This window comes from Pleurodeles waltl, chromosome 3_1 (genome assembly GCF_031143425.1).
Source record: "Pleurodeles waltl isolate 20211129_DDA chromosome 3_1, aPleWal1.hap1.20221129, whole genome shotgun sequence".
Taxonomy (NCBI): Eukaryota; Metazoa; Chordata; class Amphibia; order Caudata; family Salamandridae; genus Pleurodeles; species Pleurodeles waltl.
This window is the reverse complement of record NC_090440.1, coordinates 540,528,429-540,541,408: the sequence shown is the minus strand read 5'-3', so window position 1 is coordinate 540,541,408 and position 12,980 is coordinate 540,528,429. Positions and strand designations below refer to the sequence as shown.

At 44.6% G+C, this 12,980-nt stretch overlaps 1 protein-coding gene across 1 annotated transcript in view; it reads left to right on the top strand.

The window, feature by feature from the left end:
* C3_1H15orf61 (chromosome 3_1 C15orf61 homolog) overlaps positions 1 to 11,001 on the top strand; it is a 37,407-nt gene extending 26,406 nt beyond the window's left edge. Inside the window, exon 3 of the mRNA XM_069222865.1 lies at positions 10,671 to 11,001. Coding sequence (XP_069078966.1) covers positions 10,671 to 10,798 — 128 coding nt within the window. The 3' untranslated portion in view covers positions 10,799 to 11,001. The remainder of the gene's footprint in view (positions 1 to 10,670) is intronic.
* The last annotated feature ends 1,979 nt before the right edge of the window (positions 11,002 to 12,980 follow it).

Sequence of the window (12,980 nt, the reverse complement as noted above, 5' to 3'; positions counted from 1 at the left end):
GTAGTTAGGGTAAGTCAGGGCCTTTAATGTTTACTGGCACTGGTTTCGGCATAAAATACATTATTATTTTGCAACATTTTAGACAATAAACATTTTAAAATTAATAAAGTGCATGGAAATAATTGAGTGGTAAACATTACTGTTTAGGGATTGTTTACTTTTGTAATAAATGTACTCTGTGAAGGAGGCTTGGCATGTCTCCAAGTTCTGTTCAGTACTTGACTATTTACAAAATTGTGACTGTCTCCATTTAGCCCTTGATTGTCAGGGTGCCTATGCATCCCTGTGCCAGGCACTTTCTCCAATATTTGCGCAGGTCTTCTACGCAAATCGGGGTGACACCTCCCTTGACATTTGCATCTTTATGGTGTATGCCATGTTGTTTTTCCGTGGGCAATAAGTATAAATCAAAGTGCTTGACCAGAGCACTGGAGGTGCATCCCCACTGTGCGATCAAATTAGGATAACTATACCATCTGAGTATGACTAAAGATGAAAACTACTAGGATGTGATTCCAAAACTAAATCTGTGAGACATAAATAAACCTTTCATCGTTTAAGCTGCATTGAGATGATAACGCCTTTATACTGTAAAAATTAATGTGTTAATTTGTACAGTTCCTCTAAATTATATATGCGTGGACCCCATATATTTTCATTGCCACTAAATTTACAGCTCATGACCTCACCCATGATGTGATTGAGGACATCACAAATTACATTTATGGCTTTACTAATGACATTAAATATCAACTTGCCATTGACAATATGGGTGACAACACTAGGGATACAGTATAATTTCTTAGTTGGAGTACTTATTATTTAATGGTGTTAGTTTGTAAACCCCTTTAGAGCAAAGGACATGATGTTCACATCCTCCCCCCTGCCTCTCCAGTGCAGAGGACGTGAAGATCACGTCCGCCCACTTTAGGCACGAAATGCCTGTGGAGCTTGCACTGGAGGGATTCCATTTTTTACCCTAAGATTGGGCTGAAAAGGAAGATAATTACCTTGCAGGTCAAATTGTACTTTTTTCAGTTTAGAGAGTTGTGCAAAGCGTCCGGCATCCACAGCTGAGCCCCAAACAAAACTGGAGAGTTAGCACTGGAAAGGGGAGTATCCCCTCCTTCCAATGGAACCTTTCCCTACTGAAACTCTGCTCAGAAATTGCTAGAGGAGGGTGATCCCGAAGTAGGTATCCATTCAAAACCCACCATGGATGATTTGGGAGTGGCCACCTAGGCTAGTAACTATAACTCGCTCCCTAAGGTAACTGTTGCTCGCGCCCCCGCCATGCACTTTTTCTTGATTAATTTGACTGCTAGTGCTTCATTTATATTTTTAATAATGTTATTGAAGTTGTCATGAGTGCTGTAATATCTAGGGTTAATTAGAAGTGTGTGGCGAGGGTGTGAAGCATAGTTACCTTAAGGCACGAGTTATAGTTTCTTGAAAGAACTATTAACTGCTGAATTTCTGTGGTTTTGTACAAGTAAATTCAGAACCTATCTATAACATTCCTTAACCTTTGTTTTTTTTAAAGTTAATTTCTATGGTTTTTTAAATTCTATTTCCTAACTATAATGTCCCTCAACCTTTGTTTTTCAGGGAATTTCTATAGTTTTTTAAACATAATGCAATTCTAATTACTATACGTTTATCCAACCCCCTTTACCACTCAACCTCGCCAATCTCGGGTGAAGGGTCGGTCTCTCTGGGTGTGAAAATAGGTGTGAGAGGGTGTCTCTGAGTGTGAGAGTGTCTCGATGCGAGAGTGGGTGTGTGAGGGTCCGTGGATGTGTGACGGTCTGAGTGGGTCTGTCAGTGTTTGAGGGGATCTGTGAGTGGGTGTGTTAAGTGAGTTTGTGAGTGGGTGCTTCAGTCTCAGTGGGTCTGTGAGTGGGTCCGTCAGTGTTTGAGTGGGTCTATGAGTGGGTGCATAAGGGTCTGAGTGGGAGCGTGCAAGGGTGCGTGAGTGTCTGGGTGGGTCTGTTAGTGGGTGTGAGTGTGTCTGAGTGGCTCTGTCAGTAGCTCCAAGAGTGTCTGACTGCTGCTATGAGTGAATGAATTAGTGTGTGAATGAGTCTGTGAATGTTTTTTTATTTTTGTTTAAAATTTTTTGCTGATATTCGCAAATTAATCGCAACGTTACACTGGGGCATATTCGCAAATATTCTGCATCCTGAAAAAAAGTAATTTTAATGTCCTAATTTCACTCTCAAAGACCCCTATATCACAGCTCTGGATCTGGGTATCCACCCTGACCTCTAAAGCCACTCTTCATTTTATTTTTCAGTCCCAGGGACCGTGTCTCTTTCTAGTCAAGTTGTGGCCAGCCAATCATAGCATTATTTTTAGTGCACGCATTAGGAAATTCGCTGCAGTAGTCGTGAAAATGTCAAAACGGAGCCATGGCTCTAGATATACAAATGTTGTTTTCCTTTAATTTCTCCTAAACGTCTGAACGGATTTACACCAAATAACAAAAAGCATAATCTGCGTATAGAAAGCTACCTTTCTGCCAAATTTGCTGTAATTTCTTCCAGCGGTTCGGCCTTGTAGTCATGTTTAAAACTCCTATGGGAATTAACATGGGAAACACACGTTTTTGATGCCCCCTTTATCTCAGCCCCCACTTGAGGGATCACCCCGAAGCTTTGCAGAGTCACTTGAAAGGACAGATCCACACCACAACATATTCTGCATATGCACATGGGGTGCTGCTGTGGGTGCGGTTATTTTTGAGGTAACACACACCAGAATAGACAAAGAGGGGTGCTATGTCCTGGTAAAAAGGTAGGTTACATGGCAAACAGGTAGTACTGGGCAGTGTATATGCGCCCAACCAGGGTTAAATACCTTTCTTACACTCACTCTCCATGCTACTTAGTCATCTAGTGCGGGGGCCCTGATTCTTGGAGTGGACTTCAATTGTGTGGAGCATACTACCCTTGACCATTCTATCCCACCACTACCTGGGACAACTTCCCATAAAAGAGCTGAAGGCCTGAGAGATTGGTTAATGCACTGGGAACTGGAGGACATTTGGTGGGCACAACATGGCGAGGGTAGGGATTACTCTACTACGTATAAAGTGCATACTAGACTTGACCACTATGTGTGCTTGAGAGTGTTGAGGTGCTATATAACACAGACAAAATATCTAGGTTGTACCCTCTCAGATCACAGCCCGCTGTTATTGAGCTTCCAAACAGGCGATGAGTGCCCAGACATATCCACTTGGAGGCTGCATCAAGGAGCTCTCACCGATGTTCCCCCATAGGGATGCCCTGAGGGATGCGTTAACTAATTTCTTTGAGGCTAACCAAGAGACTGCATCAGACTGCCTAGTTAAGTGGGAGGTCTTTAAAGTAGTACCCGAGGGCACAGCCTGAATACAAAAAGGTAGGAATACACTGCTGGACAAAGAACTGTGGGACTTAAACGAAGTAAATCACAATCTAGATAATAACCAGGGCACTGACCCAGGGGCTCTCGCCAAGCTACTGGAAGCAAAGGAAAAATATAATGTCGCCCTGGAACGCTTACAGTGCCATAATTACAAAGAATACATTAACAGAGCACATGAAGAGGAGGGCAGGCCTGGGAGGCTGTTAGCCTGGCTTGTTAAACCTGAGATCCAGGGTACACCCCTTTCCTGCCTGCTTACAGCTGAGGGCACTGCGTTATTCCCCAAAAGATATTAACACAGCGTTTTGGGACTTTTATACTACACAATATAGACAGCCAGAACCTGTCCCTTCGGACACCCAGGAATCCTTTCTGAGACGGCTCCCGCTCCGAGGCAGGCGATGGTCTATGCTAAGACATTTAAAACAGGATTACCCCTGGCTTCCACTAGGGACTCGTTGGTTGTTCTGTCCCTAAATGTAAGCTTCGAGAAGCAGCAACCACTGCTTTCTGACCCCTCTCCATGATGAACTGGATTTCAAACCAGAGGCGGCTCCTTCGCAATGGCGAAGGAGCATTTCCCACCTGGCTGAGCCAGCAGCAGAAAAATAAAATGATAGTTCACTATTGTTTTATTTTTCTGCTGCTGGCTCAACCAGCAGCATGTGAAAGGAGGGGCAGGGATGGGCCACAGGCGGAGGGAGGAGAGAGTGCACCTAAGTGCACCAGCATGATGCGTGTTTCCAGAAGCATAGCGTTATGGAAGCCACAACATTTGAGGTACAGGAGTCTTTTTGTGCCACTTGCCTGCTGTCCCCATCCCATGGTTTTGCCTTGTCATGAATTTAAGACTATGCTGTAGACTAACCATAGGTTGAACTGGAGGTTAGAGTGCCAAAATCTTTTGAATTGCAGCCCCCATCACTGCGACTCACATTCCATCAAGTAGAACATTCCCAGAGACAGGGAATGGTTTTTCCATTTACTAACTCCCTGACCCTAGGGCAGTCCCGTAATGGCTGGACACCCAAACTTCAACAACTGGAACTTTGTTATATCACACAGCTTATCCTTTTACAAGGGAAAGGAGGTGCAGGGTAGGCATAGGATATAGCCCAACTCAACTGGATTATTCCCACACCAGCCCTAGTAGCAAGAGACACTTTACTTTCATAGTAGCATATTCCAGACCAGGGAGGAGCTCTGCTGCGTTCCATATGTAGGACAAACTCAGGTCCCCGGTACCATGTATTTCCTCATGACAAATGGAGTCAATAACCTTGAGAATGCAAGTCAGATGAGCATTTGTTGTTGCCAGCAGTACAGAAGAGCATGTTTGGCTAGGGAGGAATGGTTGTCATAATACACAGTGTGGAGGTCCATTTTACCGCTTTGACTTATAAAATATCATCCACAGTCTGGGGGTGTTATGCTCAGCAGCTTATCCCTGCCAAGGACTGTGTCATATGAGTTTGATTCCCTGGAGTGGCTGGCCAATGTGGAGCTGCCCTCAAGGGCCTTCTCACTGTGAGCTCTGCAGTTGCCTGGGCTGCCGCTGCTTTGTCGGAATGAGATTGGGTCGGTTTTTTTAAAGCCTGTCTGGTGGGAGTTCCCTAGGATCATTTCCCGCATCTGAGATGGGTCACCTGCCCATCAGTTTGCAACCAGCTCTTGCACACTGTAGTGGGACATCTTTTCTTTATAGTGCAACAGTTGGCCACCACAGGTCTCGGTGGGCGTCCCAGGGCCGGTGGCTGGGCTGGACCCTTATGTGCCCACTGGAGGGCAAAAAAAGGTGTAAGCTGTGCCTGGGCCATCTCTGTTCGCATGTACTCCTGCAGATATGCCACCATGTCACCTCCCTCTATTCACTCAAGGAGGTCCATTATGCACACATTGTTGCAGTGGTTGCGTCCCTCTGCATCTTCAGTACAGCGTTCCCAAACGAACACCTGGTCCGTCAGTTCTGCTATTTGCAACTTCAGTGTCTGTTGTACAGATTGCAGTTCTTTGACCTTATCAGCTAAATGATGGTGTTCTATGCATACCTGACCAAGTTCAACAGACACAGTGCCAATTTCCTGCTGGATGGTGATCTTAGAATCTTTGGGCACTTTTAGGATCCTGTCACGTGTCAGTTGGAGTGACTGGGGCTGCGGATCTGGCGTCCCCTCCATAGGCTCTGTGACGGTTCCTGTAAGCCAAGCTGTGAACCCTAGCTCCTGCTTTTCAACTCATTTGTTATCATTTTTTTCATGACTTTTGCTGGGTAGGGCAGTAGGGAGATAGGCCGGTTGTTGGCTGGAGTATTCAAGTCTGCTGAGAGTTTCTTGAGGGGTGGTGAGCACTGTGGCATGATTCCAGGCATCAGAGGAAGGTGGCTGTGTTGATGGGGTCCAACGTTGCTGTGGAGTGTATGGCTGTATGACTGTTGCGATTTCTTGAGTGATCAGTTGATCAGTGTGGTCTTCTGGGTGTTGGTAGAGATGGGCAGGAGGGCTGTGAGGGTGGAAGGGTCTGGTTTGGGTTCAAAGGTTTTGTAGATGCTGGTGAACCTAGCTCTTAAGGATAGCGACAGCTGGGTGCAGAAGTCCTGAGATGGGGGTTACACTGGCAGAGCTTGCGGCCACAGAGTTGAAGTCTTTTACTATGTCAAAGATTTCTTTGGCACTATTGGTGCCAATTTCCATGCGATTGGTGAGTGCAGATAGTTTGATTGCTCCGATATGCTGATGGTAGTGTCTAAGAGCAGATTTGTAGGTCTTTTTGTTGATGCTTTTCTGACTTTGTGTCCGTCTGCATTCAGGCTGTTTGTAGTGGTGTTTGCTGAGCCTGATCTCTTCCATTTACCGGCTTGCTGGTAGTCTGGTTCTTGGGGCTTTGTTAGCTTGGAAATAGAATAGGAGAGGTTGTTCTTGTGTTGAGGCTGGTGATGTAAGAGGTTAGAAGATCAGGATGCTTCTGAGATCTTTGCTCAAGTTCTTTAAAGAAGATTTGATGATGGTGCTTCTGCAGTGGTGGGATGGATATGCTGAAGTTGATGAGGCTATGGTCAGACCAGGTGATTGATGTGGGCTTGTCTACTATGATATTGCTAAAGCTGGTGAACATAGGATCAAGCATTGTTTGTGGGACCTTCCACTCTCCGGGTGAGTCTGAGGTTGGACAGGTCCTCAAAGAGGTTGATCATGCTGGGATCAATGAGGTCCTCCTGATGGTAGATGAGATTGCCAAGGAGGATAAAGGTGCTGTAGTGGAGGACCAGAGGCAGGGGGTGGCACGAAGTCAGCGATGGTGCTGCCAGAGTGTGCATGATCTGGGAGGATGGTAGACGAGGGTGGCACTCAGGGTGTAGATGGAAATGATGTGGAGTTTGAAGGTCAAGTGTTCCATGTTGCTGGGGATGCTTTTCGATATTTTGGGCATAGGATGGATTTTTTGAAGTTTGTTTTTGTGCAAATGTATTTATTCGCATTTCTATAGAAGTACTGTCAATACAAATGACCCAACAGTACCAAACAATAGTAGACAACAACAATATGGCTGATATGACAGTGCACTACCCTACATTTTCCCAGCAAGAGAGAGGGAGAGCTGTTGACCTCAGTGATCCAAGCAGCAAGGGACATGGGAGTCTAAGGGTAGGGATGGAGCAGGAACTTGTCTTTAATCTTAGCAGTCAATGTGTTCAGTAGGATGGAAGACGAAGGGGACATGGCTACAGGCCAATGGGACTGGCCAACAACTGCAGCATCCACACTACCTCATCCATGATTCTCTGAAGTTGATAGTGATTCCATCTCCGGGTCTCTTTGTTCTTTACTGTCTTGCGATCTTGTATCAAGGGGTTTGCCGTGAAGATGATGGGGCCAACAAGGGAGTCAGTTTCCGTCAGGAAGAGCGGGTCCCAAATTTCAGTGGTATTTTCAGTGAGGGAGTGAGTGTAAAGAAGTATGCAGGACAGGAGGGGTGTGGTGTAGTGGGGCTCAGGTGTGTGTGTGGTCAAGTGTTTTGGGTGTTGAGCTTCATGGGGGGGAGAGGGCTGGGGTGGGAGAGTGCGACGATGCATGGCAGCAGCTCAGAGATATGTAGCCAACTTTCAGAGTGCAGAAGGTCGCGATGGAGTAGTAACGGCAAGAGGTGGATATATGAAGAACGGGGTCCTGGCACTGGGCACAGATGTGGTGCGTGCAGACAAACTTGCCTTTGGTGTGCCAGTGACACGCCCACTGCATGTCCGTGCTGCAACCTCCATTAAGTGAATTATTCTTATCACCACTGCATGTATATTTAAATGATGCAGGGCATTTAGAATATGACCACACTAAACAGACTACTACTACCCCACACACAACCTCTGGTTAATACACCACATCTTCACTTTACAGTGAAGATATCTTATATGCGACTTATGGATGCCAAACGTTGTTCAATGATGGCCTGTGTACATGTTTATCCTATTTGTACCTCTGCTGAAGTGATGTGGTTGGAGATCTGATTGTTTTGAGGAGATGGAGGGAGCGCATAGCCGGCATCATCTGCAACAAAGAATTTTTTTTTTATTTTTTTTTTTTATGTTGTCCTATTCTGTGTTTTTTGTGTTCGGGCTACAATGTCCTTCTCGTTCCATTTCTCCTCCTCAGCCATCTCATGCCAATCCTCTTCTGTGTGTGGAGTGTTGACTACTAGAGGAACACTGAATTTTCCACTGTGATTGTCCACTGTGCTCCAGTTGTGCAGCACCTTTGTCGGGCTTAGTGTGCCAAGTACCTGCAAGAGAAAGATGAAAAAAAACAAAATACGTAAAATAAAGTTTCGATTCAGTACTGCCACAGACAAGCTAAACAAAACAGTTTTGAAATGGTGTCCAATTTAGGTCATTAATACAAGAAATATTTTTGTGCTAACCCTAAAGATAAAGTAAATTAACCGAGGACATCACATTAAACATGCACATGGGTTGATATAAGGATATGGTATAGTATTCATACACCTATCCTGCCATTCATACACCTACACTGTCACAAATAGAGAGATAGGTTTGACCCAAACACAAAAGAACTAAAGGTTTTGATGCAATGCTAGGAACAGAAGTAAAGGTGGGTGATCAGTCGGCAACACAGACTCTTACGAGTGGATTGAAATAAAAAGTGTATTAGTAAAACAGTGTTAAGACTATGAATTTAAAATTATAGTTGAGTAAACTGTGTTGCCCTGACCCTTTTGGAAGTACTCCTGCCCCAACTGTAGCAACTAATTTACTTGTAATGGTGACTGTATGAGAGAAAGGAAAAATAAAAGTAAATTAATCTAAACATCTTATTTAAAGGGTGTGTGTTAGAGGCAGAGTTTGAGGGATATATGATGTCTGTGCACAGCAGTGTCTGGTTGGGAGAAGGACAGACTTGGGGGAGTGGCTGTAGGATGAATTTTAGGGATAGAGTGTCACGTGTTGTTTTTATCTAGCTTAACATTAGGTTTGTCTGCAACAGGCAATCTATGTAACAGGCGAGGGTGCTTCATGGAGAGGACAGACTGTGAGGGTGGTGAGGCAGCCTGTATCCACATGCTCATCCAGCAATAACTTTTCTGGCTGAATCCTAGAGAACTTCTTCACATGCCATGTCTTCTTACTGTCCTCCAGGCTGCATGCTCCCTTCCTGAGGTCATTAATACAGTTAGTGAAGTGCCACAGGGCTGTTACGTGCTCCACTTACGGTGAATGGAGGCAGACCACAAAGTTGTTTGTGGTGTTTTACTTTAAATCTGGCAGTTCAGGCAGGACAAAGCGTACCACTTTTGCCGGCAACCTATCTTACTGCAGCCTTGAGAAAAGCACAGAGTGAAAGAAATGCAGTGCTGACCTAGACGAAGATCAGCTAGATAGAGAAAATAAAACAAGACCGCAAATGTGGCTTATGTTAAAATACTAAAACAAAGCCAAATAAAAAATATATAGGGTAAAGTGCACAGCAGCAGGTCTAGTTTGCTAAATTAACGTGTACAATTATAGCTAAAATGGCTACACAGCAGTGGTCCAGGGAGGACCTGGCCTTGCAGTTTGGGCTGGACTGTTCCCATAGGGAACAGGGTCAAGACTGATTTGCATATGGCTGGGTCCAAACTGGAATGGCATAGCAAGCAAAAAACTGACTGATAAAACCCAGATCTGTGGCTGGGGGTGAATGTTTGATTTGCTCTGCATCCCGTCCGTTATCTGTTGTTTTTGCTTTTGTCGTCCCATATGCCCGGACTTAGGTCCCGTGCTTGCTATTGCACCAGATTCAAGCTAGCCTGGCTGATGAAGGGTGATACCCCGAAACCGGTCCCAGGATGCTTGTTTCTGGTCCAGGGAGGACCTGGCCTGGCAGTTCGGGCTGGACTATTCCCATGGGGAATATGGTTAAGACTGATTTGCATATGGCTGGGTCCAAACTGGAATGGCATGGCAAGCAAAAAAACTGATGGATTAAACCCAGATCTGTGACTGGGGGTGAATGTTTGATTTGCTCTGCATTCTGTCCATCATCTGTTGTTTTACAATAAATCTCGTTTCCTCAGTAACAAATCTCTTCCTCTTGAGTGTTGTCTGCATCCTGGAAGTTGAATGTGGTTTACAGTGGCTGCTGTCCCAGTGGAAAAAAGGCAGCACATAGGATGTGGGCTTTATTTATGTGATTTGAAGTGGAAGGGGGTTGGGTATGTTTGTCTTGGGTCTTGTGTATAGTATTTGCCTAATCCCGTTCAATTCAGATGTCAACATTTGTTTGGAAGGAGTCACCATCTCCATAGTGGAGGTCCTACACCACTTACAGAAGCCTCAACCCTGGTGCGGACATGTCCCAAATAGGCAGAACGTAAAATACGGATCTAAAGTTATTTGTAGTTTCTTTATGGTTGTAAATACCTTGGGAGGACACTCCACCCCCTCTTCAGAGGGGGAGGAGACTTTAAGGACTACACCTAGGAGCAAACATACACTCTAGAATGCTGAATGGGAAAAAGTATAGACTTTCACCTAAGATTAGTAGTAAATATAAACATGGGTATGTATACACATATAAATTTACCTTTCTGAGTAGGCCCTTTGTTTTTAGTTTTATTTATTGCATTGTGCTGATTGGCAGTAAGTGTGAAACTCCACCCATGTAAGACATCACCCCAGAAGCCCTACACAAATGCAACTAAAACGCGTTACTGTGTAATTGTGGGTCATTTATTTATATGCATGTATATAATATACTTTTTTTTTTTAACAGGCATTCCAACTTTACTGTATGGGATAAGCTCCTGGTTCTTTGCTAGAATCACAGAGACTGTCCATACCAACAGTGGCTCAGTCACCATTTACTTTGCTTACAAAGAGAATGAGGAGGCCATGTTCTGAAAAGAGGTTTCTGGGCAGACGTCTTGCAGCAAGCTAGAGAGCTCATTTCCGCTCTCTTGGAAACAGTGGGAGCACATGATCCTGTTTTTTAGTTCTTGCATGTTTCATTTGGGTTTGCTCACTGTGCTGTTCTGAGGACCTACACTCATTGTTTGTTGAGACATTATATTTATTTTTAAATGAAAAGCTAACCTGGCACAAAACTGTTATCCTGTTTCTTTCCTTTTCCTGTCCTATTTGTGTCCTATCAGATTAAAAGTTTCTCAGTTGCATCATCAGAGAAATGCACTAATGCAGCCCATGGCTAGCACTGTGCCTCAAGAGCCTCAGCAGAGACCCATTTGTAGCGTTCAGAAAAGGCACTCATAGTTGTCTAGAAGCACTTAATGGAGGTCCTTAGAATCATCTGAGCAGCGGCCACTTAGCCCTGAAAGAGCCAGGGCGAAACAATAAAGAACCCTTTTTAAACAAATAGAAAATCCCCAGGAGGTGACCCAAAGAGTCGCCTGAGGAACAACTGAAAATACCTGGTGAAGCCCTGAAGAAATTATTTGGGATCCAAGGGATGTCTCTGAGAAGTATTTGAAAAACTTATGGGAATCCTTGAGCAGTTCCCAAAAAGTCCCTTAAAAGACTTGAGGAAATATAGAGAATCCCCTAATCAGCCTTTCTAAAAACTCAAAAGCAGGCCCTAAGAAACCTCTGAACATTTTCTGGTGGGGTCCTCACATCCCCATGGGAATCATGTAAAGGCAACCAACTTGCAACAAGAGTCTTTAAAGCCCAAAAACAGCAATCAGAAAGTGTATGAGAAGCACATGGGAGCTCTAAGAAGCACTGAAGAAGCCCATGAAAGCCCCAAAAAAGATCTCTCTTGACGACGTTACAAGAGAAAGGGAAAGGTTTTTGTCTCACACTTCCACACATCTACAAAGGCATTTTTGAAAAGTAAAATGGAACAATCTGTCATTTTTATGGATATGACTTTATTCTACTGTGTAGGGTGTATCTGCGCCAAGGCAAGAACAGAGAGGGCCTTAAATATCATGGAACTAGCAGATGTAAGGTGATGGCCGCTCACTTGTGAGAGACTGTTTGGATAACACCAGTTCTGGTTACATTGCAGATCTTGCTCTGCTGAACATTCCCTCACTTACTTTGGCAAGAGAACCTTGGACTGGAACAGAATGGAATGGTTTGGATCCCACTTGTGTACACTCTTCCCCCCAGACAGGGGATGAGGATCCAATGTATGTTGCTTCATGACTGACTTGTGTTTATTCTTCATCACATATAATTTTCTGGCTGTTCTTCAGACACAGCCTTTATCCAAAATAATGGCTCTCACAGCTGTTAACAATTGTGTTGGCTCCCTGCAGGAGTATAAAAAAAACATGTGCACAATGAAGTGTGAGATCTCTGCAGCTGGCTCCCATCAACCTCCCTTACTTTGAAGATGAATGGGTAGGCTCTGCCTAGAAACATTCTCACTTTGAACAGACTCACCTACTATTTACCAGCTGGCAGTGCTCATGAGGAACTCATCAGCAGTCTTTTCTTAACAAAGCTGCTGTTGAATTTCTAAGGGAAGCCCTGTTTTCATCCTCTTCACTTCAGTGTCTGGTTTTCCACCCTGCTGCTACAGATATGTGTAGTATACTTTCTTTATTGAGAAAAGCTGTCGCTATTCTCCATAGTGCACCATTCTAATCCAGACGCACCCCAAATTCATACCAATGGCCCGAATACTCAGACTCACGTCCTAGGATTGAATATGCACTACATTCACACACACACAGGATGTCAGTGCAAGGTTCACTGGGTTCACATAACAGTAGAACTTTTCACAAGATGGCTCTGTGGACCACACTCTGTTAGACACAGAGAAAATATCTGGTCACATTAAACATTCACAAAATACAGTACACTGCCATCACCACTATATCTTTCTAAGCCTGGGCATGGGGATTACTTTTATGACCACTATGAAGGCACACTTGGTGTGTCCCTCTAGGGCCCAGAACAGGCTTTTGACCTGCATTACCAGGGAGGGACCTATGATCAATTAGCACCCGCCACACTGCCACATTGGGGCCGGCTCCATTAGGAGCCGGTGTCAATGTAAAGGTCCTGTTTCCTGCCGGCCCAGTGGGAAAATCATAATAGGGCCTTCAGGGACTTC